Below are 27722 nucleotides of genomic sequence, written 5' to 3'. Positions count from 1 at the left end.
GAGAGAGAGAGAGAGAGAGAGAGAGAGAGAGAGAGAGTCTAATTTATGGTGTGACAAATATGGTTACCGGTTTCCTGAAAGTTGTTTTTTTTTTAGGTTTGTGTCTTTTGCTTTTCTAGTGAAAATGAAGAGAAGTAACCTAATAATGTAAAAATGTTGCCTTTTGTTTTATGTTTCTAAAGCAAAATGAATGTTGTTCTTTTTTGAATAATAGCACACTTGTATCATTTCAAACCTAAAAACTGGTGCAGATTTAACCCTGCTGTGACCATTTCAAGCTCATTTTGATCTTTTGCTCGTTCACAGGTCAATTTTCCCGAAGTTGAAAAAGTGGAGTGGCTGAATAAGGTGAGCTTTGCACTTTAATTTGCACAGCTGCATCCCTCACTCCCCTTTTGTTTTAACACGATCTGCTCCGTCCGTCAGTGGCAGCATTTAAAAACAAAGAGGCTGGCTCTTTTATATCAGAGTGTAAGGCCGTCATCTGATGCTGAGGAAAGAATTATGTCTGTTTTTGGTCAAACCTTGAAAGTAGCTGCATACGCAGTCTCATAGGATTTTGCAAGATGCCACTTTCAGACTATGTGTCGTGATTCTCCGCAGACTGACTGAGTTGTGGCCATATTTGTGTTGGCTAATATCAGCTAGCTGAAGCAGTCTTGAATTTAACTGACTCCAAAAGTGAATCAGTTGTAGAAGTACATTCAGAGATGACGGTCTGAAAATTTCATTAAAACATATCCAGTATTTTGCTAACAGACAAGTGTAGTTGAGTCCCACAGCTAATGCTATAGCTTTGAAGCAAAGATCATGTGCACTTATAGTAGATGTGTTGTGGATGACTCTCATCTACTCTCGCACCAAATTTGAACACAATGTCCGAGAAATTGTCTGACTTTTAGTCATCTGTTTGCTAAGGTCAGTTGGCTGTGCCGGCCATCCCGAATTGCGTGGACTCCAAAAGTTAATCAGTTTTAGAGCTACATCAAATGTCTTTTCCCTGAAAGTTTTACTAAAATCCGTCAAATGATTTATGAGATATCCTGCTAACAGGCAGACTCACAGCCTCAGTCACCTTCACCTTTCAGCCTGCAATAATAAGGCGTTCATAATTCACCAGACTGCAACAAAAGGTGCATCAGAGCCTCACGTTTAATGTTAAAAGAAAGTATGCATGAACAGCTGAGCAGATAACCTGCCGGTGTAATTAAGAGGCAGGGAGAGTGGCCCAGATCTTATCGCAGCTTCTTYGTCTCTGTCGGTGCAGTAAGTTCCCGTCAAGTGTGGATATGAATACTAATACGACTGAGCCGCTCTTCTGGAGGGGAAACTGTAATGTAGTCGACAACAGACTGGAAATTTTATGAACTGAAGCACAAAACTGAACATCATTTAAACATAAGTATATTACAGTGGCTCCAAACATGAGCTGCATTTGATGACATATTATAGCAATTTTGATTCAATGCTTATTACTCTTTTGCTGTTTATAGGTTTTCTGTACCTATTTACCAAAGCATTCAGCTTGACGGGGAATATTGTCCTATAACTTTTGTTTTCTTTATGTAATTTTTACACTTTTCAAAAATAAATAATTTTATTTCAAATTAAATATCCAATGGAAATCCACAGTGAGCTCTTCAGTACTTTCACAATCTTATTTTTCCGGAAATCGTCTTTAGCAAATGCTGGCTTCAGCTTTAGCATAAGATTCTATGGTATCACTTTACAAATGAATTAATAACCTATCTATAAACTATTCATAAGCCATCTATAAGGGGAGCCTTATTGAACACTTTATAAATCATTAATAAATGTTTATTATGGATTAATTAAGGACAGGAAAGAGACAGAACTGTCAGGTTTCTCGCCAAATTGTGAGCCAAATCTGTTTCTCTAGGCTTATAAGCACAATTATGTATTGGAAACACATATTTAAAAAAATAGTATTGAACTTTATTACTTATACACATTAACAACTGTCAAATGGAGCCTTATTGTAAAGTGTAAAACAGTACACTATTTAAAGGCTCTGATATGACATTAATATTATTATACTGTTCAACACTTTACAGTAACGCTCCCTTTAATTACTGTGGATATGTACAATGCAGTAATACAGTACAATATTATGTGTAAAATATGTGTTTTCAATAAATTATTTTCCTTACAAGGTAGTAAACTAGTCTGAAATGTTTAATAAGCACCTTTAGATGTAATATAAACATGGAGACATTTGGCTCACTATTTGGCAAGAAATAGGACAGTTTTCTCTCTTTCCTGTCCTTAATTAATGAATAATAAACACTAATTAATGATTTATAAAGTGTTTACAGATGAATATCTATAAACTATTTATAAGCCATATATAAGGGGAGCCTTATTGTAAAGTGGTACCGATTCTATTTTTAACAGTTTTACTCATTCTAGCTACTGTTTTGGTGCCTTTAGCTTTAGAATTTGTGTTTTGTACCTTTAGCCACAAAGTTGCTACTTTAAGGTACTATTCTGCTTCTTTTGTGCTTTAACTAACACTTATCTACTTTTGTCTTTTAGATAACATTTCAACACTTTTAGTTCTCAGCCACTATTTTGCTGCTTTTAGCAACCATTCTTATAGCCTTCAGCTATGACCAGTTTAGCTGACTTCAAATTTAGCATCTGGTTTTTTTATATATAATTTTCATTGCAATTTTACTCTTTTTAGCTACTGTTTTGCTGGCTTTAGCTTTAGCATATGATTCTACTTTTAATAATTTTACTAATTTTAGCTATTATTTTGGCGACTTTAGTTTTAGAATCTGTGTTTTGTACTTTTAGCTACAGTTTTGTTAACATTAGCTTTAGTATCTGGTTTGCTCATTTTATTTACTGTTGTGCTTTTAGTTAAAAGTTTTTAGCTAGCTTATTTCTGCCTTTGTTCTGCTTCTTTCAAATTTAACAGCTCAGTTTCGGCTTCTGCAGATTTCAGCAGAGTCAGTCACCTCTCAACGCTGACACTGCATTTTTTTTGTTCTTTAGCAGAATATGCTCTTTTCTCTAGTTATTTGACAGGTGTCTTTAGGTTTACAGTGTTTTTAATAAYTCTGCTGTGCGGTGTAGGTCCTGCAGCAGGCTTGGCCTTTCGTCGGCCAGTATCTGGAGAAGCTGCTGGTGGAAACCATAGCTCCGGCCATCCGAGCTTCCAGCATTCATCTGCAGACTCTCAGCTTTACTAAGGTCAACCTGGGAGAAAAGGTACGGGAACCTGCTGCGTTATTTCCATGGCTCTCTGAGCTCTGCCACACTTCTAATAAAAGCAGTCAAGACACCTATAATAACTGTTTTATTTGGTTTTTGTAAAAGCAGCTGTTTGTGTTCACAGGCGGTGAAGCTGGTTGGCATAAAGGCTCACACCGAACAGGATAAGAGACAAGTCATGTTGGATTTGTACCTGAGGTAACACACAACTTTCAATAAGCTGTCATTGTCACGCATGGCTGCCGTTTTCGTGCTTTTCTTGGTAACAGAGTACCTCTGTGTACTTTAACACAAAGAAAACAAGCTGCTTCCCTTGATTAAACATTTGTCTTTACTCTTCGTCTCCTGTTACCAGCTACGCTGGTGACGTCGAGATCAACGTTGAAATTAAGAAGTATTTTTGCAAAGCTGGAGTGAAAGGAGTCCAGGTGCGGTGAGAATTATTAGCGTATCCTGATCATGTTTGCCGTGAGCCTGTCGTAACGTAGTCRTCTTTTCAGCTGCACGGAAAGCTGCGTGTGATCCTTGAGCCGCTGATTGGAGACATGCCGCTGGTCGGAGCTGTTACGATGTTCTTCATTCGCAGGCCTGTGAGTGGTTTTATGGATTCTCCCAGCAAAAAATAAATAAACAAATAAAAAATCACATCTGAGAGCTACATTTATTTACTTTTTTGTGTGTTCTCTTGAAGAAACTTGACATTAACTGGACTGGACTCACCAATCTGTTGGATATTCCTGGTCTGAAGTGAGTTTTTAGGATTCATTTGGCTTACATTTCTGCCCATCTGAGTAACAGATCTAATAAAGTTAGCGATTTTCCAGATTCCAAACAAACTCCGACAGACAACAGAGCTCTGGTGTCCAGCTGGGTGTGGTCACATGCTTACTGAACAGGAGCAACTGAACGCATCATTTCTGCTCTTGTTAACCAGATTTAAAAAAGGCACAAAAATAAACTCCTAATACTTTCTGTGAAGCCACGTGCTTTAGTTCATGTTGTTAATGCCTGAACCTGCAGTGGTCCCAAACACGCTCCCTGCGTTCCTTTGCAGTGCCATATCGGACACCATGATAATGGATGCGATAGCGTCCCACCTGGTGCTGCCTAACCGCCTCACCATCCCTCTGGTGGCTGACCTGCTCGTGGCACAGCTTCGCTCACCTCTCCCAAGGGTAACGGTCTCAAAGTTAAACGTCCTGCCGGAGAAACRTGGACACCTTACTGACTGAATCAGATCAGTACGGTACATTTTAAATATAACTATGGCATTTATTTTCTTTCCACGTTTTGTTATTAGGGAGTTGTTCGTATTCACCTTCTGGAGGCTGAGAACCTGACTGCTAAGGATACGGTCATCAAGGGCCTAATTGACGGAAAGTCAGACCCGTACGCCGTGCTGCGCGTGGGGACGCAGATCTTCACTTCTCATCACGTGGACAGCAACCTGAACCCGCAGTGGAGAGAGATATATGAGGTGAGGCGCCTCAGGTGGGGATGTTGGGGAGCTGACACCTGAAGCTGAGCTAAAAAAATTGATGCAGGTTTGATGTCGATGTTCTTGCTTTGTGGAGACTATTTTCAGGTCTCTCATTGTAAACGTGTCACTGCTGCTGCAAAGACAAATATTTTTGTGAGGATTTTATCAGCTCTGCTCACAGGAAGCGTCGGTTTCTTCGATAAGCAACCGCTTTCTCCAAAACACATTTGTCATTTCCTCTAGATAAAAAAAAGTTTCATCCACACACTAAACTAAGATTAAACTAGATTTTTCTGTGAACGTGCTGTTTGAATGTAGAGTGCTGGAGAAACTAGAACTGAAAGTTCAAGAAGAACAGTATCTAAAATGAGAAAAACTGATATTAAAACTAAAATCTGAAAATATGTAGCAGATTAAAACTAGCAGAATGGTAGCTAAATGTAGAAGAATTGTTTCTTAAAGCTGAAAGTAGCAAAACATTAGCGAAAAAAGTAAAAGTAGCTAATCGGTAGCTATAAGTAGCAGAATTGTTGCTATAAGATTGATTGTACATGTTAGCTTTGTAGATCTGATAGAGTGCTGTATGAATGGGTGAGGACACAGATTGTTGTGTGAAGTGCATGGAGTATCCTGGTTGGGTAGAAAGGCGCTATACAAGTACTGTCCATTTACCATTTAAAAGTAGCAGGTGCTGCTAAAAGCTGAAGGTAGCAAACCATAAATAGCAAAAAAAAAAAAAAACAGCTAATTGGTAGCTAAAACAACAAAACAATAACTAAAACTTAAAAAATAAAACAGTATAAAAATCTAAAAGTGGTCGAACAATAGCCTAAATGCATTGGTACAGAAAAAATGGAAGCTAAAAGCTAAATCCCGGTAGTAGCTAAATGTACAAGAAAAGTAGCTAAAATGACCAGAACATTAGCTAAAATTAGTAAAATGATACATACAATTTGAGGAGTAGCTGAAAGTAGCAAACAGTAACTAAAAGTAGCACGAGTTGCAAAATAGTGTGAAAACTGGTAGCCAAAATTAGGGAAAACAGTAACTGAAAATAGCCAAATGATGGCTAAAATCTATATGTAGTATATCAGTAGCTAAAAGTAGCATAACGATAGCTAATAGCCTAAAGTGGTAAAGCAGTGGCTTAAAGCTAAATGTGGCAAAAAAGACTAAAGCAGACTAAGTGCACTGAGGTAAATTTACAAGAAAAAATGTTTTTTAAATGAATCAAAGAGATCTTAATGCCTTCTAATGTGGAATTTTTTTTTAAAAGTTTAATATTTTAGAAAGTATAAAAGTAGTCATGGTAGACCAGTTCTGACTGAGCCGAACCTTTTGATATATAGAAGGCTAAAATAACCCAAAATATCTGGAAATAATTTTAGCAAAAACTGTAAAGTCAAACAGGAAACAGGGTTAAATTGTGCACAAAAGAGCATCATTCTTGCGTTGTGAATCTGTTGCATGCCCTTGTGTTTTTATGCCATTTGTGGGTTTATTTAGTGTATATTTGTTGTGTGTATGTGTGTGTGTGTTTGTGTTTTTGTTTATTTGTGTATGTGTCAGGTGATTGTCCATGAAGTACCTGGTCAGGAGTTGGAGGTGGAAGTGTTTGACAAAGACCCAGACCAGGATGACTTCCTGGGGAGGTAGCTTACTCATTCCCATTTCTTTTTTCTTCTCACCTCATATCCACATCCTCTTTTTAACATTTTGGATCACGTTTGTGTTAAAAATGAAACCGATCATCTTCTTGTTGTTTTTTAATTATCTGKTTTTTGCTTTGTGTCTGCCTTTTAGGGTCAAAGTTGATCTTGATATTGTGAAGAAGGCCAGAATTGTGGATGATGTGAGTCCCAAGGATTTGGATGTTTTGGACTGAAATCTCTCTTTTTAAATATTCCAATGATTTGTTTTTTATTGTCTTAGATCAATTGCTACATTATTTCCCTCTGAAAACTATTTGAGTAATCATGTTAGCATGTGATACTGGAGACACCATGTGCATCCTTGTGATCTCTGTTTTTCTGCAAAAAAAAAAACAAAAAAAAAAACATCAAGGCCAAAGGAAGCAGCCAAGGCAAAAACAAAATATTTAATGGGCTGTCTCCTCTCCCCTCACATTTTTCTTTTTTTTTTATTTTTTTTTTTTGGCACACAGTGGTTCAGTCTGAGCGACGTTCCATCTGGCAGCGTTCACCTGCGGCTGGAGTGGCTCTCTCTGCTGTCCTCTGCTGACAGACTGAGTGAAGTGAGGCTAATTTTACTGTCAACACAAGAGTTTAATGATGTAGACATTTTACTCTCTCTTGTTTTTTTACACATCTACTAATAAGTTCAGGTATTTTATATTTATGCTGACTTTACGAGGAAAACAGCATGAAACTATTTACATTCTAATTAAATAGAGACATATACAGTTTTCCTCACTTGTTCCTCTTTTTTTGTTTTGTTTTGTCACCAGGTGATTCAGAAGAACCAGAACTTGACTGCAAAGACAGCTGATCCTCCATCTGCTGCTATCCTTGCCGTCTATCTTGACCAAGCCCATGAGCTGCCTGTAAGAGCCTCGCTGATAAATTTTCACGGTGTGCACTGAAGCGGTCTCCCTTTACYGATGGGTTTTAAAATGTTTCAGATGAGGAAAGGGAACAAAGATCCGAGTCCAATGGTGCAGATTTCCATTCAGGATACAACTAAAGAAAGCAAGGTAACACTGATAACACTGCATCCTAACTGGGCGTGCACTGATTGTGGTTTTCTTTGCAAATCTCTCTTAAAACAAAAAGTAAGGAAATTTGTGTTTGGTAGATGATTTATTTGTTGTAACAACACTTCGTCGCAATACATTTGATACCATTTGATACAATTTGAAGTTAAATTTCCTTTTACTGTAAAAAGGGCCACGTTTGTAAGGAACATGCATTGGGACGAGCTGTAGAGCTGAGTATGTGGGTTGTGCTCTTTAAAATTTTACCAAATCTTCTCTGCCAAATAGCTTATTTTCCTGATGCTGGTGACTCTTGTTTGAGCTTCTGGTACCCCCAGTATCTACTATAATATTTATTGATAAGAAGCATTGTTAAAAAGAGGAATAATCTACCAAATTCACATTTTCTTTCTTTTTGTGCTAAATATATATTTATGTAGTAGTGTCCTGATAGAAGTACTCATACTTGTACAAAGTGCCCAGAACTGATACTGATACGGGCTGTGTATTGGCAAGAATTTAGTGATATAATACAGATCACAATACAGGAGTTACATGATATATCGCGATATATTGCGATACTATAAGCAGGCGATATATTGACAACTTTTTCTCCAAAAGGAAACTTGGTAAAAAAAAAACTTAGCAAAAAGAGCACACTATGCATTACATGCACTGACTGCTGCCAACTAGCATCAGAGGCTAAAATACAACAGAAAAATTAACCACTGGCACAAATGTTTACRTTTTTTAGCCTTAATCAAAMACCARTAYAGTKCTTTTGAGAATTGATRCAATATCAGGAAATAGAATATCACAATATTTCAGTGTATCAATATTTTCTTAAACCCCTATAATGATACTCTATTCAGTGTGTTACAGTTTACATTTCACGTGAAACGTTTGTCAGTTCCATGTTTAAGAAGGTGAAATAACTTTTTWAAAATGTTGCAGCAGTATATATCATGCTGTATATTTGATTTGACAGTCAGAGGGGCTGTGGGCCTATAAGGCATGAGAACCAGCTTGTTTTATATAAAGTGTTTTTAAAGTCTTTGTGTATTGTTTAAATTCTAACTCAGAAAGTACTCTGTATCAGTACTCGACATGGACGAGTACCCAAAATGAAGTACCCGTACCCAGCTTTTTTTTTTTTTTTAGCAAAACTAGTATCGGTACACCTTTCTATGTTATATACAGGAAACAAAGGGAGCAGCAGACATAACTTCATAGAAAATCTGTGGTTCTGTCCTGTAGTTTTTAATACACTTTCCTTTGGCTTTAATTTTAAACGTCTTAATAAAAGTAGCCAGTTGTGATGCCTTCTCACATTGTAAATGATTCACAGTAAAGATGTGTCGCTGCAGAACAACTGCTTTGATCTAGTGCGTTAATGGACTGGAGATTAATCTGATWTCTGAGAACCTGCTGACCTGTCGGTGCGCTCCTGTTCCTGATGCTTCACACCCAACGTTAAACGTACTGACTGCTCCGCTGCTGCCTTTGCAGACTTGTTATGGGACTAACGGCCCYGTGTGGGAGGATGCTTTCACCTTCTTCATTCAAGATCCTCGCAAACAAGATATTGACATTCAGGTAAATCATCCCTGCTGCGCTGACATTTCACAGATTACGCCACAATAAACGAGTCTTTTTTCTCTGTAAACTGCAGTCTTSTGTGTTTCATCACTTGTTGTTTTTCTCGTTTTTTGTTTTTCGACCAGGTGAAGGATGATGACCGTTCCTTTTCTTTGGGCAGCCTGACGATCCCGCTGAGCCGTCTTCTGGAGTCCCCTGAGCTCACTTTGGACCAGTGGTTCCAGCTGGAGAATTCGGGTCAAGCCAGCCGCATCTATATCAAAATTGTTCTTAGGGTTAGTGTTTAGTGCACTGACCACGGGTCATGTGTTAATTTTAGTTTCTTTACTTATTTGCTCACTCTTGGTTTCCTCCTGGTAGATTTTGTGGCTCAGCGATGACGCCACTCCCACAACTCCGTCCCCCCGCCCGTCATCCTCCGGGTCCGGGATAAGTCAGGGAGAAATCACAGATGACCTGAGCTCCACCGGGCCCGGCGGGCTCACTGYGCCTCAGTCAAACCGACCCCAGCACGCCACGCCTGATCCAGAGTTCGCAACTGAAGTGAGTGAACGCTTTACTTCATCCAGGCAGCAGCAGGTGCCTCTGTCATCCCCTGAACTGTTCCCTGAACTCGCTCTGCACACAGGGAGTGTTACGGATCCATCTGGTGGAGGCCCAGAACCTGATCGCCAAAGACAACTTCATGGGGGGCATGGTGAAAGGGAAGAGCGACCCCTACGTGAAGGTCCGTGTTGCTGGGATAACTTTCCGCAGCCACACCATCAAAGAAAACCTGAACCCTGTCTGGAATGAACTGTTTGAGGTTTGTTTTCTCTCCCCCCCCCACCCTCCACACACACACAAATACTTTTGTAATTTGATGAAATCATGATGTTGGAGGTGATATTTCTTGCATGTAGGTGATTTTGACCCAGCTTCCTGGTCAGGAGATTCAGTTTGAGCTGTTTGACAAAGACATCGATCAAGACGACTTTCTTGGAAGGTACGTTTCCACTCTACAAACGGAACTGAATGTTTTTATGCCACCTTTAAATGTGGACAATATGTAATACTGTGCATTTGTGTGAGGTTATATCGGTTAGCAAAGTATTTCCTGAACAAGAAGACACATTTTCTTTATGGAATTCTCAGAAAGCAGTCATTCGATAGACATCTACAACCGATTTAACTTTTGGAGTCACTCCAAAGCCAGTATTTGTAAACACAAAAATAGCTGTAGTTGCGTCACCTTTACAGATATTGAGCTACAATTCGGTATGGTAGTAGCCGACGGTCGTCCTCACTAAACAAAAATTCCACGATCTTTGTTAAAATGTTGGCATGCAAGGTAGAAGATAAGGCTCAAATGTTCACTAAGTCCTGTCTTTGCAGATTCAAGCTTAACCTGAGAGACATCATCAGCGCACAGTTCCTGGACACGGTGGGTGAGATTAATAAAGTATATTTACAATAAACCAGCATCCATGAGAATCATCATAACCATTCTTGTCGTTCCTGTTTTAGTGGTACATTTTAAATGACGTCAAATCCGGTCGAGTTCACTTGGTGTTAGAGTGGCTGCCCAGAGTCTCCGACCTACTCAGACTGGAGCAGGTTAGAAATGAAACCTCCTTTTTTTTATTTTTTGTTAAAGATACACAAACTAAATGAATGCACTGTTCTTATAAAGCACTTGTTACATAACCACGCCAAATGATGATTAAAGATACTTTTGATGAAAGGAACAAGGATTTTTTTAAGCATTTTGGAGCAGGAAGAGATACAGAAGGTATTTAGAAAAGTGAGGGGTTTTAAATAGGATGTGGTTTTTTGCAGCGCTGTGGTTTTGCTGCTGCGGCTCTACCCACCATCAGAGCATCACCTGGTCTGAGCATGGAAAATAAATACACATATAAGAGAAAGGCACAAGCAACAAACTGCATTATTACCTTTAACAAGATATAATAAAAAATAATTTGTTGCAGCAAAAAGAAGAGGTGAATTAAATTTTAAAACTTGAGGTAAATATTTTCATTTTTTTAATTAATTGGTGCATTTTAGGTGTATTTCTGTATTTATTTATTGGGCCATTTATATATTTCTGCTTTTATTTTTAATTATGTCAGCTTTGGTCCTCCTTAATGGACTGCAGGAGTATTTGCCAAAACAAATACTTTATATCAAAATGATTAAAGATGTCCTCCAACTGTTAAATATCACTACTTTATATCTGGTTTCTTCTTTCCGAAAGTGTAAAAACCAGATGTTTGTTTTGGAGGAGCTCATTTTTTTCTGAGATGCACAGAGTTTTTTTTTATCAGTAGTTTTGGGCAGACTAGTTAGTTGCTGTCACGTGTTTACCTGTGGTRCACCGGAGGAAACTTTACCCACAGATGTTCTGTTTCACCCTATCATCTCTTTCCTGTCGCCTGCAGGTCCTGCAGTATCAGTCGCAGCAGTCGTACCAGAACAAAGTGGTGCCGTCTGCGGCGGTTCTGTTTGTGTACGTGGAGCGGGCCCACGGCCTGCCGGTGAGAAAACACGCCGTTCTGTTTGTTGTTCAGACTGACGCTTCCAGTGGCGACGTGCTGCTGTGAGGATGTGAATCCACGTCTGCCGGTTCGGTTAATCACTTCAGAATTCATTTTGCTGATTTGTTTGTGTGTCTTCAGTTAAAGAAAAACGGAAAGGAGCCAAAGGCCGGAGCTGAAATTGTTCTTAAGGGTGTTTCTTACAAAACCAAGGTAGAACCATTACCACCCTGGTAATATAAACAAACTGGAAAGCTGAAAAAAAAAATTGTATTCTTTTTACAAAGATTTGTGAGAGATCCACGTCTCCTCGATGGGATGAAGGCTTTCACTTCCTGGTTCGTGACCCCAGAGACGAAACGCTCACAGTCAAGGTGCGATCTCTTTCACAGATGGAGTAAAGATATGAAAAATGTGTTTATTTGTGACTAAAATGTGTTCGTTTTCGCTCAGCTCTCCCACAGCTGGGGTCAGGCTCTCGGGTCCTTGACTCTCCCTCTGAGGGAGTTGTTGTCTGAGCCAGACTTGGTACTGGATCGCTGGCTCAGTCTGGATGGAGCCCTGCCGGAGACCCAGATACTCCTGAAGGTCGCGCTCAAGGTACTGAAGTACACGGATTATTTCTGCTGGGCGTCRAAGGGAAGTGCCTCTTGACAGTGCAGCTTTAAAGTGCCCGTGACATCAAATTTTTGTAAGAAGCATGAATGCATTTTTGGAAAGATAACATTGATAACATATTGCAAAACAAATCTCACGTCACTGAGATAAACGGTTGTTGAGATATTGGCATGTGAAGAAACAGGAAGTGATGTCAAAGTGGGAATGTCGGAATGTAAACAGAGCATYGTTGCAAGAGCCAACAACACAGACTGTAGTGAAGAATCTGATGTTTCTTTAGATTAGTTTTGGTTGCTATCAAAGAGAAGCAAAGAAAAGTTAAAGTTTAAATAATTTTGTTTTAATAAACAGAGACCAGAGAGTTAATTTTTTAACGCGTTCCCCTTTGATGTCACTTCCTGTTTCACTTTGGCTGAGCCAAATTTAAAAGAAAATAGGCCAGTTATGTGACAAAATGTAAACAATCATGTGTACTTTGCCAATTTTATTAAGTATAAAGATGTTTTTTTGACTTTTTGCATTTGAAGGATAGTCATGTCACAGGCACTTTAACATCTATTTTAAATGTTAAAAGTAGGGCAGTTATCTTAAATGCCGGCGTGGGGATTTGTCTGTTAGCAAAATATCTCATGAAAGGATTTTAAGGAAACTCAGAAAGTAATCATACAGCTTCAACTTATTAGTTTKTAAAGTAACTGATTACAGCTAATTGACCTCATCAAACCAAAACGGTTGTAACTCCTCAGTTTTACATATTGAGCTACAATTTGGTGTGGTAGCAGCTGAGAGTCGTCTCAACAGTTATTTTGAACTCTCACGCAAGAAATTTTTTTAAATGTTTGCATGCAAACTATAACCTTAAGGGGGGCTACTTTTATTTTTGAAAAATGACAAAGTTTGATGACAGCAATGCAATTTTAAAAAGTGGCTGCAGATCAGCAGAGTGAAAAAGTTACTTGAACACCTTTTTTTTCTAAATCTGGTAATATGTAATTAGAGCATTCCAGAGAGTTGACATTTATTTAGAAGATGAAGAAGAGTTCATCRTTACCTTTTAGACTCTTTCCACATGAAATGTGCAGAATTTATATAATATTTACCTTTTTTTCCCCCCGTGTCGCAGATCTTGGACACTCAGTTAGCRGTGTACCGCGGTGGAGCGGGTGGTGATAATCTGGATGAAGTCGTCCCCAAATGGGATCCGTCCCATCTTGACCTCAAACACAGAAGTGGATTCTCTATGTGAGTCAAACACACCAATGATGCTCTTTGTATGTGTGTGTGTGTGATGATGGAGAGAAAACGTGTGTTTTCAGGGTGGGTGAGAACACAAACRCAGCCGGCCAGGTGAAGCTCAGCATCGGCTACTCCACAGAGGAAAACAGACTTTTCATCACCGTCCACTCCTGCAGGTTTATGACGTTTGTTACTTTTTTTAAAATCAGATTTCTGTCTCAGAAAAGAAGGTACCATCATACGCCTGTACCTCCACAGAGCCCTGGCAGCCTGCTCCAAGGACAGCGCTGACCCGTATGTTTCCTTCATCCTGCTGCCGGACAAAAAGGCCACCACCAAGAGACGAACTGCCACCAAGAAGAGGGACCTCAACCCCGAGTTTAACGAGAGGTGAGGCGTCACGTCGTTACAGTGATGGTAACAGCGGGAGGATTTTACTTTAATCTTTTCTTCTTTTTCCCCTCTCTCTGCAAGGTTTGACTTTGAGTTTTCTTTGGAGGAGGCCATGCAGAAAAAACTGGACCTGTCTGTGAAGCACAGCGTCTCCTTCATGAGCAGAGAGAAGGAGCTGATTGGAAAAGTGAGATTTATTCACCACGGCTGGCTGCTCTTCCTGCTTTCATCCCTGAGATTCTAATCTGACTGGTTTGCTCTTTTTTCTTCTTCTTCTTGTTTTCAGATGCAACTGGATCTGGACCAAATTGACCTCAAGAGTGGTGTCGCAAAATGGTACGGACTTATAAAAATCACTATAAAGAATACTTTTTTGTCGGAGATTTTAACTAAAACTTCTTTTTTTTTTAGGTACGATTTAGTAGCGGAAAGCAGCTAGAAGAACTGAATCTTCAGTGCTGTATATCATAAACATTGTGTCGCTTCTGTGATTCTTGCAGTTGTATTTTCAGCTTTAATGAAACAAATCTCCCACGGAAAAAACAAAAAACAAAATCCAAAACATTTTTGCTCCACAAAAACCACAAATCATCAGTATTTATAAAAAAAAAAGAAGAAACATAAATGTAGCTCAGTCTTCATAAAGCTGTACCAATCTACCCTGTTTTGGATAGATTTAGTTGCTTAGATATTTGATAAACATGCAACTGTGTTGTATAAAACCAAGATTCTGTGTGTTTTAAAGCATGTAAATGTCTTCTATAAATTATATTTAAAAAAAGGCCTCAATGCTGTGGAAAAATCTAAAAATTACTTGTAATTCATAGATTTACAAAACCTCCGAAACATCTGAATCTGTTTAATTTTATATTTTAGAGTCTTAATGATTCCCAGTTTTACTTGACACGTTTATATCATTGCCTTAAGTGTTACAAAACTGTGCACAATTTTTCAGTGTTTCTGAAACGCTCTTCAGATGAAGTATTTTTATGTAAGTTTTGAATGTTACTTTCAGAAATCAAAGTGTTGCAGATTTATAAASCAATTTTTAAAGCAGCTGAATGATACTGTAAACAGAGTCTTAAACACTGTGCTTTACCGGAGACGGAACGTTGCTGCTATTTGAGCGAAGGATGCTTCTTTGTGTTTTTAAGTGTTTGTGGTGCTGAAGCGCTCAGCAGTGTCTGTGTTTTCAAACCAAAGCAGTAATGACCTCATGAGGGCCATGCTGGGAATAAGTTATTATACTTTTTCAGGGATGAAGAGCTGCACTTTGGCACAGTGGTTCTGACCCTTAAAATACCAGAGGCAAAAGATTTGTAAGCCTAAATGTCACTGAAGGCTAATGCTAATYCAGTGCATCATGACTACACAAACAGCCCCATCAACTATTGTAGCATTTTATGGCTTTAACAARCTTTATATCTCTTATAACAATCATAGCGACAATTACGACCAGCAATAAGTTTTAAAACTTAATTTGTTTTCTGGAAAACATCCACAAGAACCCCTGGTTAACATTTTACAGCGACACGCTACGGGGTCCTGAACCCAACTTTAAAGAACCACTGCTTTGACATCATTTAAACATGCCATTGWGTACCTGCTGCAGTTGTTGATTAAAGTTTGCACTCATGTATGAAGCACGTTTTGTGATTTATTTCTTGGATTTATTGCTTTCCTTTCTTTTCTTTCCACATCAAATTTTAGGTCAACATTTATACTGTGGACTGGATCAGAGCCATTTTTGTGTTGTCTAAGGTTAGTTTGCTGTGGTGACCATCTTGAACAGGGTTGACTCTAAAACTTGTTCATTTGTAAAGGGACATCCAGTTTTTTTCCTAAAAAAAAGCTAAAATCTGCCCAGTGGTTCATAAGCTATTTTATTAATAGACAGAGTTGACAGCCATCTTTAACTGGGTTCACTGATTCCTTGCACAAATTTTCATTAAAGTCCATCTAGTAATTGTTGAGATATTTTGCTAACAGATACACACACATCTATGATAATGGAATTCACGTGGCATTGTGTAGATGCTCTATCAACCAGGGCAATAAAAAAACACTAAAAACAACTGAAATAAATAAATGCCTAATATATTTCCCTCCCATTCAGGTAGCTTTCTCTTTCTATATGTCCAGGTATTTTATTTTATTTTATTTTATTTTATTTTATTTTATTTCATTTTATTTCATTTCATTTCATGCAGTGTAAAGGACATTTTAGTTGTCATGCTCACGCCTTGCCGCGAGGTGGCAGTAAAGCGCTGTCTTCGACCAACTCAACAGTTTGTACAGATGTGAGGGGCGGGAACCTAATTAAATGATTGATGTCCACCAAAACCAATAGGAGCCACGTCTYCTCCGGTCCAGGGCGGAGTTAAAGAGCGAACCCCGCCCTCTGAGTAGAGGCAACAGCAAATAGTCTAATCAGGCGCACACAACAATAATGAATGGAAAAGCAGCGCAGCCAAGAAAGTTGAGCAGCAGCTAAAAACTTAAGTCAGCACTTGGAACCGTTATTTATCGGATGGAAATGACAAAGAAAAATTAATTRAAAAGTTTTTGGACGTGATGGATTGGACGGGTAAATCGGATACTACGCTTTGGAAGAGGAAGCCGCTGTATTTTCGTAGAAACTTTTGAATTTTCCTGTTGGTTTTTGACGCCTCATCAACTTGAGTAAATGGCATTGTGTGGGACAGTGGACTGCAGCGGTGTTTCGTGTGTCGGAACTGTTTGGATTAATTTGGGCAGAAAACTGGAATAACTGGACGTTTTGTTGTTTTAATTAAACTCGAGAGAAGCTGAAGTTTGAAGTTGCGGGACAAATTGATAAATAAAAACAACTCGAAAGAATAATAAAAAAATATGGGTAATATAGAAAGTGTTGACGGCCAGTCGGAGATAAAACATCACATCATGCCTCTGAAGGTGCCCATGCCTGACCCCACCGAGCTGGAGGAGAAATTTGCCATTGTTTTGGTAAGTCACAGTTTTCTTAACATTAAAAATACAAGTTTTTAGTGTGTTTTCTTATTATCCCGTTCTTTTCGGTGTATCGTTTGCTATGTGTGTTAGAAAAAAGTATGGTTTTCTGGTTAAAGGTGTGTTTGTGTTTACACACCCCTGCCTGTCTTTATAGTCCATCATGATCTGCCTCCACAATAAATGAACCGACTCGTGCTGTCCCCCTCCCCTTCTTTCCTTCCCCCTCCCCTTCTTTCCTTCCCTCCTTCCCTTCCTGCGGTTCTTTTGTCTCCTAAAGTCAACATTTGGCTTCAGAGGCATCATGGAGACAGAGATGAAGGGGTTTCATCCCCTCATGTGGGGGGTGAACGTGTTGTAGATCCCTGATAGGACGCGTCAGATTTAAGTTTTCTCTCAGGTTTTTAGCATCTGAAAACGACATTTTCTGAATTCCCCCAAAACTCCCACACCCGAGGAACTACACCCCACGACCACACCGCTCCATCCTCCTCCGCCCCCTTTTCCTCCCCTCCTTTCTTCCTCACTCCTCATCAGCGTTTTGTTTTGACACAAGCACGCACATACACAACTTTGACAGAAACATTATCGCCCGCATTCGACTGTCTGTTAGCAAAATATCTCACCAACCAGTWGACGGATTTTATTGAAACTGTCAGAAAGTAATCATTAGATGAGCATCTACAGCTGATTAGCTCCAGGAGCTAATCCCATTCAAGATGGCCGCCTCAGCCTAGCTTTATTATCGTACTAAAAAAAGGGCCACAACTCGGCCAGTTTGACAGCTRTTGTGATCAAATTCGGTGTGGTAGTAGCTGAGACTGATCCACAACACACACTCTGAGGGCTAACTGATCCTGCAAGATCTGTTTTCAAAACTTTGCCCATAACTTATTAAGTCAGTTCTGTTTGCCTGTTAGCAAAATATTTAATGAATTACTGAATGGATTATTGTGAAACTTTTTGAAAACATTCAGTGTGTGAACATCTATAGCTGATTAAATTTCAGAGTCAAYCATATWCAAGATGGCTGCCACAGGAAACAAAATTGGTTGYAACTCAGCCAACTACAGGCTTGTTTTGTGACACAATTGTTTGAGCTTTTATTCTGGAAATGAGTCATTYTATTATGGCAAACTAGAATAGAACAGAATAATACATACTTGGGCTTTGGCACGGTGCGCGATCCGAAATATTTACGTAATAAAAGCACCCATTCAGGACTATGTAAACAAARTATCAATTTAAAAATGAAAGAGATACAGACAATCTTTAGTAGGGAAGCTCAAATGATATAAAACCATTCACTTTGATGTCATCCTCTATTTTACTTCGATTTGCTTACTTCACATTTTCACTTCTGCGTTTTGTCCCGGCCCGCACATCAAAGTCGTGATTTTCCACAGGTTTATGTGTCAAAGTCACAGGGCTCACTCTTTTTTTATTTTAATATTATTGTCATTATGAAGTCCCTCTGGCAACAGTGAGAGACTTTCTTCTCCAAAACCTGACCAGAGTGACATCAGTATTCTGCTTTTCTCAGTTTGGAAGCTAATAAGCAGTCCTTCTTCAACGTTTGGCTCAGATCAGACTTAAAAAAACAAAACAAAAACAAAACAGAGGCCTGCCCAAAGGATGTCCTTGTCGCACTACATCGTCCACAGGCCTGTGATTAACGTCAGTGTTTGAGGATTTTTTCCTTTGAGTCAGAAACAGAAAGAACTGTCGCTCCGCTTCAGTAAATGCGGCTTCAATCTGCTCGTTTATTTATTATGTGATGTGGCAGTTTTTCCCACAAGTGCCACTTTATTTATTTTTTTCTTCTTGTGTAGCATAACCACACCCCGGCTTTGACATTTTGAATTTTTAAGAGCCTAATAGTAACATTTTGCTTTTAACATTTAACATTTTCCTTCGCTTTTGCACTTTTTGTGGGAGATTTAAAGGTTTCAGGTGCAACAAAAACAAAATGTCTTATACAAAAAGACAGCGGGAAGAAGCTGCTCTGCTCGTCGACTCCTTAAAATCTCCAAATGAAGATAATTATGCACTCCGGTGTGCCACACTGTAAACACTGGTACTGCAGCTCAGGTCATGTGTTCCACATGCAGAGTCTGTTGTTCACAAGTTGGATGAAAGTAAGTTTAAAAAGCTCCTCAGTCAAGTACATTTCCCATAAAGAAAGCCTTGGAAACAGTTTTTTTCCCCTCTTTTTAAATCAACAGACTGTACAGCTTGCCCAGCAGCCGGTAGCTGTTTGAGAGCAACACAAAGACAATCCCTGTTATTATATTCAGCCGAGCAGAGCAGCAGACGATTTCTGAGCATGAAGCAGTAGACTCAACATTTTCAGTTGTGTTTGTGAGTGGGAAAAGTTTTCAGCCTCCAGCTCCACCCCGTTCTACCCCATAATAGCTCCAGATTTCCTTTACTTTGCTGGGAAAGAGCAACACGCTTGTACGTTTTAGTCCTTATCGAACAATGGTCCCCCCTCTCTCTCTCTRTCTGCTCTGCTCGCTTCTTGTAGAGAGATAAAGATACATCAAAGCCTCCGGTACTGTGGTTAGAGCTCGTCAGAAAGACAAGGCCACGACTATAGACCTGGGTGCGTTTTAATTAGAAACATTTAACAGTTTTCTTTCCAAACTGAGCAGATTTCTTTCCTCGGTGTTAGTAAGCAAAGACATCACCAGCTTATTGTGCAATTCTCTATAAAAAGTAGTTTTTTTTGTTTGTTTTGGGGATGTTTTCTGCTGCATAATGACATAATTATGAAAATGTCTGCCTCTGCTCTGGTGGGACTGCCCCCTTTCCTCTGTCTCTCAGACGCAGCACACAGACGTCCCGGTGGACCTGACAGCAGCCCACGATGATGTCATGGGTGCAGCCTCCGCCAGCGTAGTAATATCCCCGCTCTAATGACTTTAACAGGGTCGCTCAGCGGTAGATGGTGAAAGGCATGTGGAGGAGGGAGGGGGGGTGGGACCCCTGAGTTAGCATATCTGACTACTTCATGTGGTCTGATTCAACATGTGTTAAATCCATCGGCTCGCTCTTCCTCGCCTCGTTTGTCCTGCAGCATCCTTTAGATTCAGCCTCATCAACGTGGATGGAAACAGCAGGACAGAGGTTTCTGCCTTTGTGTCGCGGGTGAAAGTGTTGTGCAGGCATCTGTTGCTGTGGTTGGTTCACTTTGCAGTAAGAACCGTGTTCCTGCTCATGTGTAGAGTCATATAATATTAAAGAGCTCTTTCAGATCTTTTCCAGTGGGGATTTGTGGAAAACTGATGACCAATTAATTATCTTTCCTTTTCGAACAGTTTGGAGAAATGTAGTTGTGGGCAAAGCTTACCAATTAGGATTACTAACCACCAAAGCTTACCAATTAGGATTACTAACCACTAATCCACTAAACAACAATCTTAGCTCTGCTAAAAAAAATTGTGGAAACTAATGCTAACCGCTAAAACGACTGTCACTCAGCCAGTTGAAGACTGGTGGGACTGACGCAAACCTGTTAGTTTTCTATTGGTTTAATGTGAGGGTCTGTGGCGAATCCAAACCAGTAATGGCTCTAACATTACAGGAATCTAATCAGTTTGCTAATGGTTTCCAAAGTTAGCAAAGAAGCTAATCTACTAAATGAGAAGCTAGTTCCACCATTATGAGACGAGCAGAACTGCGACCACCACGGACTGACACTAATGTTTAGTTCAAGTGGTGCCAGATTAGGGAACGGTGTTTTAAGCAAAAACTCTCTTTAAAATGATTAATAAATGTTAAAAGACCAGCACAGCTAACAAGCTCTTTTTAAACAAACAGATTAAAAACCAGAGAACGCAATGTAACGAGCGCTGGAATCTTAGCTGCAGCTTTATGGTTTCATTAGGACATATTTTAAGTTTTTTCTTGTGGTGAATACTGAACTGCATGTTCGTTCTACCGTAGAGGATTCTGATAACGGAAAACTCTCTAGAAACAAGTCAATCTGCAGTCTGAGTGAAGACGTTATTTGTTTTTTTAAAACATTTAAACTGTTGCTTTAAAGTTCAAATACCCAGACCTTACAGACAGATGAAGATGCACAACATAGTTATGGATTTCTGTCTTGGTCAGTGTGTTAGGATTCATGCTTTTTTATTAAAAAAWTTTTTTTTTCATTTTTGTTTCCATATGTGCTGTAAGCAGAACCTCCAGTTCAATGTTTCCTGTCTTCCATTCCCCCACCATTCGTCTTTCTGTGCGCCTGCCCTACACAATAACTCTTTCCATATGATTTAGTCCTCCTGAAAACGATGGGAGAGATGAGTGAGTGGCATTTCAAAGCCCGACTGGCTGAGTGCCGATCCACCGCTGGATTCCTGCGGGCTGGTCTCCACTGAGGCCACTCAAAAGAAGGAAAATTCTCTTTGAGCTGGCACTCTCCCACCATTCCTGCTTGTAATGACTTTACCAACAGCACACAGATATTTAATCAGGGCTGCAACAGGAGCCGCACAGCATAGTTTTCACCGTTTGATCAACCACCACCCAAAACGGTTTGTCTGACTCTAGATTCTCTCATCTTATTAACTCTTGAGCTGCATCATGCAGTTGTGAGATGTCGCYGCTTTCCTTTGGACCTTTTGATCGCTCAACAAAGGGGGTCTCGCGTTTTAAACGACTGCAAGTTTTGAGAAAACTATAAAGCTATGTCAGCAGTGTCAGACTTGCTGACGGTGTGACTCCAGCGCTCTGTCTGACATCACTGCTTCATCTCGACTGGAGTCGAAGGAAAAGCTGAAAAGTCTCACCAAATGCTTCCCAAGTGGAACTAATGGAGTCAAGCTGTGCAAAGAGTTTAAGAACATAAATCATTTTTTTTATTTGTTTAAATTGGTGGTTGCATCCTTTTCTGCCAGATACGACTACCACTTTCTAAAAGGAGAAAGCGCTTGTTGTGTGACTTATGTAGGTTGTGTTTTCAATGTTTTAATCAGCCAACAACGTGTCCCAGGCAGAGGGGGATTGTGGGAGCTGAGCGTGCATAATTACGTAACACAATTTTAAAGCAACGGGCAGGTAGTCAGGGGCTAGAGAGCTCCCGACGTCAGACCATTCCCCAGTCTGAGATGGTTATAGTGAGTGACTAAAACTCTCAAAACCTAAAGCGCTGGCTTTCATTGAAGGAATGCATACAGCCTTTCAATCTAGAGAGGTTTTTAAAAATCATTATTAGCTGAGAAAAGAGGAGTTATAACCGTTCTGGAGATGTGTCGACATTGTGTGTTGAGGATGACTCTTGGCTACTACCACACCAAATTGTAGCTTAGTAAAAACTGTCCAAGTTCCAATCAGTGGTGGGCACAGCTAAAGCTAAAACTTATGTTCATTAACCACTAATCCACTAAAGAAGAATCTGCTATCACTAAACAGATAAAACAAATAGTGCAAGCTAATGCTAACCGCTACTGTCACTCAGCCTGAGTCACACGTCTTCATCTCCTTCCAGTTGGTGGAACTGATGCACACCTTTTGCTAGTTTTCTGTCGCTTTAATGTGAGGGTGGGTGGGGTCATCTGAAGCAAATTAACCAATCCAAACCAGAATTTTAACTCTAATTTGCAATACTTTTAGTTTACCCCTTTTAGAATAAAAGCATTTCTAGACCAAGTTTGTAACTTTGTAAACACAGTCTGAAGTTAGTCAAACAACAAATAGCATAAACTTTCTATACCATATTTTATACATAGTCAACTTTTGTATTTGTTATTCAAATATTGTTAAATGTTGTTTTAATTTTTTTACGCTAGTTTGAAGTTTAACTGCTAAARATGCTACATGCTAAACACAAAGTGCCTGACGAGCCCTGCACTGCTTGTATGCCCCGTCTGACCCCGGCAGTACGTGGGTCAGGTTTTTGTGATTTTTTTTAATCCCACTCATTTTAATGCTTAGCCCCCCCTTATCACTTTGAAATCTATCTTTATGTTTTATGTAGTTTATTTTCTGCTTTGGTTTGAAAAATTGTTGTGAAATTTTGAAGTGCACTATGTCCACGGAGCTCCGCATTTTTTTAATGGTAAAATGGAAGTCAATGTAGCACTTGCTTCCTAATTTTCAGCCTTCAACAGCCTCTAAAGCCTTATGGGTGGTCCAATTTAAAAAAAAAAAACTAAACTGTTTTGGAATCTGTACGGCCTTACGAGTACAAAAAGGAAAAACAGCTCTAAAATAAGTTTAAAAATGTTATCAAAGTCCCTATAACAGGGGATAGTTTAAATTTAATTCAGGATCGTTGGGCTAAAAGTAGGTTTTACAATTGTGAATTTATTTATTTATTTTTTTCTCTTTAGTGGACTTAAAATAGGCGGGAACAAATCGGTTCGCTAACAGTTTCCAGAGTTAGCAAAAAAAGCAAATTTGCTAAATATAAAGCTAGTAGCGCAATTACCAGATTAGAAGAACCATTATAGTGTTGGCTAATTAAGTGTGAAGCACTTGGCCAACGGCAGTTTTTTTAAATGTGCTATATAAATAAAGTTGACTTGACTAGTTAGTTTGAACCATTATTTAACCAGGATAAGACTCCTTGAGATCAAAGTTAATCATCTGTGGTGGCCATCTTGAATTGAGTTGCGTTTCGAGGATATCAGTTTTAGATACATACATCCAGGGTTTAATTTCTGAGAGTTTCATTAAAATCCAGTTTATGATATTTGCTAAAGCTATTCAGACAAATGAACACAAACACGGACAAATCCATTATATCGCCTCTTACTTTTAGCAGCGTATGAGAATTCATCACTGGTTTTCTCAGAGAAGGATTTAATAATCGGACAGATGTGGAACAAACAGCCGGCATAATTCACTTAGCAATGCTTGCAAACAGAAGGCAAAGCTTGTCTCTGTGAAAGCAAATGCATATTTAACATTTTTATTTAATCTTTTTTTGCATTTTGAAAGAATTAAAAWAAAATAACCATCAAGTGGTGGTTAGACAGAGCCAGGCCAGCTGTTTACATCTGTTTCCTGTGTTTACACCAGCTGTTGTGTGCCGCTTCCTCTCCCTGCAACAAATTCAGCCATTTTAAACTATAAGTTTAAGGAATTTCTTTAAATAGATTCTCTGAGCTATGGCTCACATCACTGAAATGTGTGCAGATCTTCACTAATTTAAATAGCATGTGTTTGCCATTTGTATGCAAGTGTCTTTTCTTGCTCTCTGTGTGTGTGTGTGTGTGGTGGGGTGCAGCTGAGTGTGTCAGTAGGGGTTTGCATGTGGCCCTAATGCAGCTGCACCACGGCTGTACGTATGTCGGAGAAGTGGTTTCCTCTTCAGTACAAAGGGGTCTCTGTCAGTCAGTGTTGTTTTAGAAAGGGGGCCTCATCCCCTCGGTACCTTTTGTGCCGCCCCACTTTTTTTTTTTTTCTTTTAAAACTTGGGCGTTTGCTCAGAAGAATTAYTGTAAAGCTGATTTAAACGTCCAGTTGACCACAGCCGGATGCCGCCTCGGATGTGCAGTACACTAATACTTGTCATGCAGTACTATTAACTCTCAGATGTCTCAACATTTTTGCTTTTTTAAGACCAAAGCTTCAACTGAATGAAGCCATATGGAGGAGGAAAAGGGAAGCTATTTTTAAGACTTATGACCGATGATGTCATGTGTGAATTCTTGTGTGTTTGGACTTTTTTTTCAGTTTTTGTTCCTCATTTAGTTACCACTATTTCTTCACACCCAGGTGACAAGTCCTCATAAAAATTAAGGTCATTTTCATTACAGCCCAGGCTGATTTGTTTCCCTTTCACTTCTGGCGAAACTTCATGTTGAGGGAGAGTTAAAAGGCCTTATTTATGTATTTATTTTTTACTTTGTGTGCATCAGTCTCCCTGCTTTAAAAGAAAATTTGACAGGATGTTGTAAATGGAATACCTGCCTGGTTCAAAAACTCTCCTAATTGGTAAACAAGTGTTCATTTGGTGTTTGATTTTGGCTTTAAAAGGACCTTGAACCCATAGATTTTCCCTCTTTATCTCATGCAGCTGCTCTTGGTTAACCTTCACAGAAGCTGGTGATGATAACCGTTTATCRCCTGGACAAGTTCTAGCTGCTGTCGATCAACGGACGCATCAGCGGTCAAACAAACGGAGGAGCAAATGGGCTCTGGGAGGTGGTTCTTGATTTATGAACTGGAAGCGGCGTTTCACCACCTTCCTGTTGTTTTGCGGATCAGCCATTTGGTTTTGCTGAAACGAAGAGATTGGAAGTTATTTATCTTGGCGGCGTGGCTCAGAGGTCACAGGCAGAAGACAGGAGTTCACAGGGAGGAGATAGGGAGCTTTGGAGGGCGTTCAGGGATGGAGACATTTAAAGAAGCATTAAAAACAAATCTCACGCTGCAGCTGTAAACTTGTGATTTAATGGGGTTTTAAAAGCCTATAATTTAAGATGTAAAACAGCTGAGAGAAAGTTTTAACCCTTAGAATGTCTTCGACGTAACAAAAATATAATTGTGGATAAGAGTTTAATTTTCTTAATTATCATAATCTAGTGCTATTTTGACCTCTGCAAACTATAATAAAAACATTTTTAAGGAAAATTCTGCATCTGACCATGCTTTTTTCCCATGAACCTAAAGTTTTTCTCTTAAAGGAACCATACTTTTTGCATCGTAAATAAGTATCAGAAGGAGGAAACAGAGGAAAACTGATCCCAAGTTTTACTTCTTTGCTTGTGAGAAAAAAAACTCTCCATGTTTCTGCTGTTTTCAATCTGTTGTTGGGAGAAATGGTAGTGCGCTCTTTTGTCTGCCTCTTCTCCTTCCAGCATCTTTGTGCGGGCTTTGTTGTCCTCTCCAGCTTTGGGTTACCTCACCAAAGAGCGATAGGGTGATCAGATGACTGCTCAGAGAAAGAGGGGCAGTGTTTTCTCACACTCTGCTCCGTCACTTTTTTAGTTCAACGATAGTTTACCTGGCAGTGGGATTAGCACCTACAGTTAACATCAAACTAAAAACAATGCTGTGTGGGAAATCCAGTGCAACCCCAATTCTGACAAACGATAACAAAAACTGAATGTAATGATTTGCAAGTCTCTTAATCCATATTTTAGTCCCAATGAAAAACAGTAAATATAAACAGGTCAGTAAAAGGACTGGGTGTTAAAAAAAGTATTTTTAGACCGGTTGAATCTCTCAGATGGAAAGATGGAAAGAGGTTTGGTAGTCTGCGAAAAACTTTTCTAAAAATAGTGAAACAATTTGGGAATAATGTTCCTCCATGGAAAATTGGGAAGACGTTGAATATTTCATCATCTGCAGTTTGTAATATAATCCAACGATTTCAAGAATCTGGAAAAATCTCTGCGGTCAAAGGTGACGGACGATTATTAATACTGGATCCCTGATCTTCGGGCCCTCGGGGGCCCTGCGTTAAACTCAGGTGTGATTCTGTTCTGGACGTCACTGCATGGGCTGAGGAACGCTTCCACAAATCACTGTCTGTAAACAATGTTTGCCATTTACAAATGCAGAWTGCCTCTCTTCTCTGGGCCAAAGCTCATCTAAAATGAGCCATTGTTTATGAACTAAGAAGAAAATAGTTTTGTGGTCATACAACTCAAAATTTGAGCTTCTGTTTAGAAATTACACTAAAAAAACACTAAGTCCTTTGTACTAACTAGGAAAGAATTCATCTGCATACAAGTCTGCCTCTCTGTTTGTATGGGGGTGCATTAGTCCCTATGAACAGTGTAAACATCTGGAAAGACCATCAGTGCAAAAAAAATCTATACATGTTTATGGTGTATTTTTTAAGTAAAGCTTTGCATATTTCAGCAAGACAAAGCTAAAGCACACACTGTGTTCATTGCAACAGATTGRCTTTGTGGTGGAAAGGTTCAGGTGCTGAGCTGGCACAACATTCTGCTTTATTTTATATTCCACACAACGTACCAACTGTTTCAGAATTGGGGTTGTACTTCCAAAAACAAAATCAAACTACGGAGCAAACTTGAAGTTACTCAAAGCCGTATTTTGATTTCCTGAAGTGTTACGGACATCCCTGCAGCTTGGTGACGACAACATCCTCTCATTGTGTTTCAATGCCACAGAAACAGAGGAATCCAAACACCAGTGCTGACAGCAACATCCATTTTTATAAAGCGGCTGCGCTGTGACTCTGACTTACACTTACGTTCATTATGAGTGATTTCATTTATGCTGGTCATCTGGTTTGACGAGCTCCACCTCACGTACTCAGAATGTCCTATACGTCATTAAGTCAGATGAATGATAAATTTAAAAAAAAGGGTGACATATGGTTCAATATTTACCTTTTTTGTTCTTTTCAGGGTTTGTGTTTTATTTTTTGCTCATTTTGACTTGTTTCCAGTCATTTTCTGATTTAGTGGGATTTGATGCAGCATTTTTTTTAACACTTTAATGGTTAATTAAGAAATCATTCAAAATCCACATATTTGCTGGTTTTTTGTGGCACTTTTTTTGCCTTTTTCTTTCTAAATTGAATCATAGTTCTGACTATTTTTTCCACCATTTTCAGAGACAAGTAAAGATCAGATGGTATACCGTATATTTGCTGTTTTATATGACTTATTTTTGTGCTGCTGCTCTATGAAGCTGTGTTGCTTTTTAGTTTAGGCTATATCAATGCCTTGTTTAAAAATAAAAAAGGAAGAAAGGAAGAATTCGCACCAATGCCAAGACAGATTTGCAAAGAAACTCTTAAAAAGCTGTGTTTTATTTTTACTTTTCTAATTAATCAGAGTTCTGTAATTGAACTAATTCATATCTTCTAGTTATCACTAAATCGCTGCTMCGATGCTACGATCAGTTAACTTCATGCGTTTGATAAGACAACATTTAGGCATTGTTTCAGGTTTTATGATAAACTTTTCAGCAGACCCTGTGAAGCACAGACATTACATTTTTACATTTTTTT

General features: G+C 39.2%; 2 protein-coding genes across 5 annotated transcripts in view; both read left to right on the top strand.

Annotated features, from left to right (window-relative positions):
• esyt1a (extended synaptotagmin-like protein 1a) overlaps nt 1-15435 on the top strand; it is a 16446-nt gene extending 1011 nt beyond the window's left edge. The window contains exons 2-31 of one of the 2 annotated variants that reach the window (XM_014018743.1): nt 307-348; nt 3103-3237; nt 3365-3438; nt 3596-3668; nt 3741-3830; nt 3932-3987; nt 4295-4415; nt 4541-4717; nt 6290-6372; nt 6524-6572; nt 6885-6974; nt 7188-7283; nt 7362-7433; nt 8943-9029; nt 9158-9307; nt 9393-9575; nt 9661-9837; nt 9935-10017; nt 10407-10455; nt 10539-10628; nt 11450-11545; nt 11687-11758; nt 11833-11919; nt 11999-12145; nt 13287-13405; nt 13480-13575; nt 13658-13789; nt 13874-13979; nt 14079-14128; nt 14204-15435. In XM_014018743.1, the coding sequence (XP_013874197.1) occupies nt 307-348; nt 3103-3237; nt 3365-3438; nt 3596-3668; nt 3741-3830; nt 3932-3987; nt 4295-4415; nt 4541-4717; nt 6290-6372; nt 6524-6572; nt 6885-6974; nt 7188-7283; nt 7362-7433; nt 8943-9029; nt 9158-9307; nt 9393-9575; nt 9661-9837; nt 9935-10017; nt 10407-10455; nt 10539-10628; nt 11450-11545; nt 11687-11758; nt 11833-11919; nt 11999-12145; nt 13287-13405; nt 13480-13575; nt 13658-13789; nt 13874-13979; nt 14079-14128; nt 14204-14231 (2910 nt within the window). In that variant the 3' untranslated portion in view covers nt 14232-15435. Of the gene's footprint in view, nt 1-306; nt 349-3102; nt 3238-3364; nt 3439-3595; nt 3669-3740; nt 3831-3931; nt 3988-4294; nt 4416-4540; nt 4718-6289; nt 6373-6523; nt 6573-6884; nt 6975-7187; nt 7284-7361; nt 7434-8942; nt 9030-9157; nt 9308-9392; nt 9576-9660; nt 9838-9934; nt 10018-10406; nt 10456-10538; nt 10629-11449; nt 11546-11686; nt 11759-11832; nt 11920-11998; nt 12146-13286; nt 13406-13479; nt 13576-13657; nt 13790-13873; nt 13980-14078; nt 14129-14203 lie in introns of those variants that run through there. The other variant, XR_001311035.1, reaches the window with a different exon arrangement.
• A 796-nt stretch (nt 15436-16231) lies between these two features.
• fmnl3 (formin-like 3) overlaps nt 16232-27722 on the top strand; it is a 37910-nt gene continuing 26419 nt past the window's right edge. For all 3 annotated transcript variants that reach the window (XM_014018729.1, XM_014018721.1, XM_014018710.1), the window contains exon 1: nt 16232-16777. In XM_014018729.1, coding sequence (XP_013874183.1) covers nt 16664-16777 — 114 coding nt within the window. In that variant the 5' untranslated portion in view covers nt 16232-16663. The remainder of the gene's footprint in view (nt 16778-27722) is intronic.

Source organism: Austrofundulus limnaeus, unplaced genomic scaffold, assembly GCF_001266775.1.
Source record: "Austrofundulus limnaeus strain Quisiro unplaced genomic scaffold, Austrofundulus_limnaeus-1.0 Scaffold3, whole genome shotgun sequence".
Lineage (NCBI taxonomy): Eukaryota > Metazoa > Chordata > Actinopteri > Cyprinodontiformes > Rivulidae > Austrofundulus > Austrofundulus limnaeus.
This window is presented reverse-complemented; position numbering and strand designations above follow the sequence as displayed.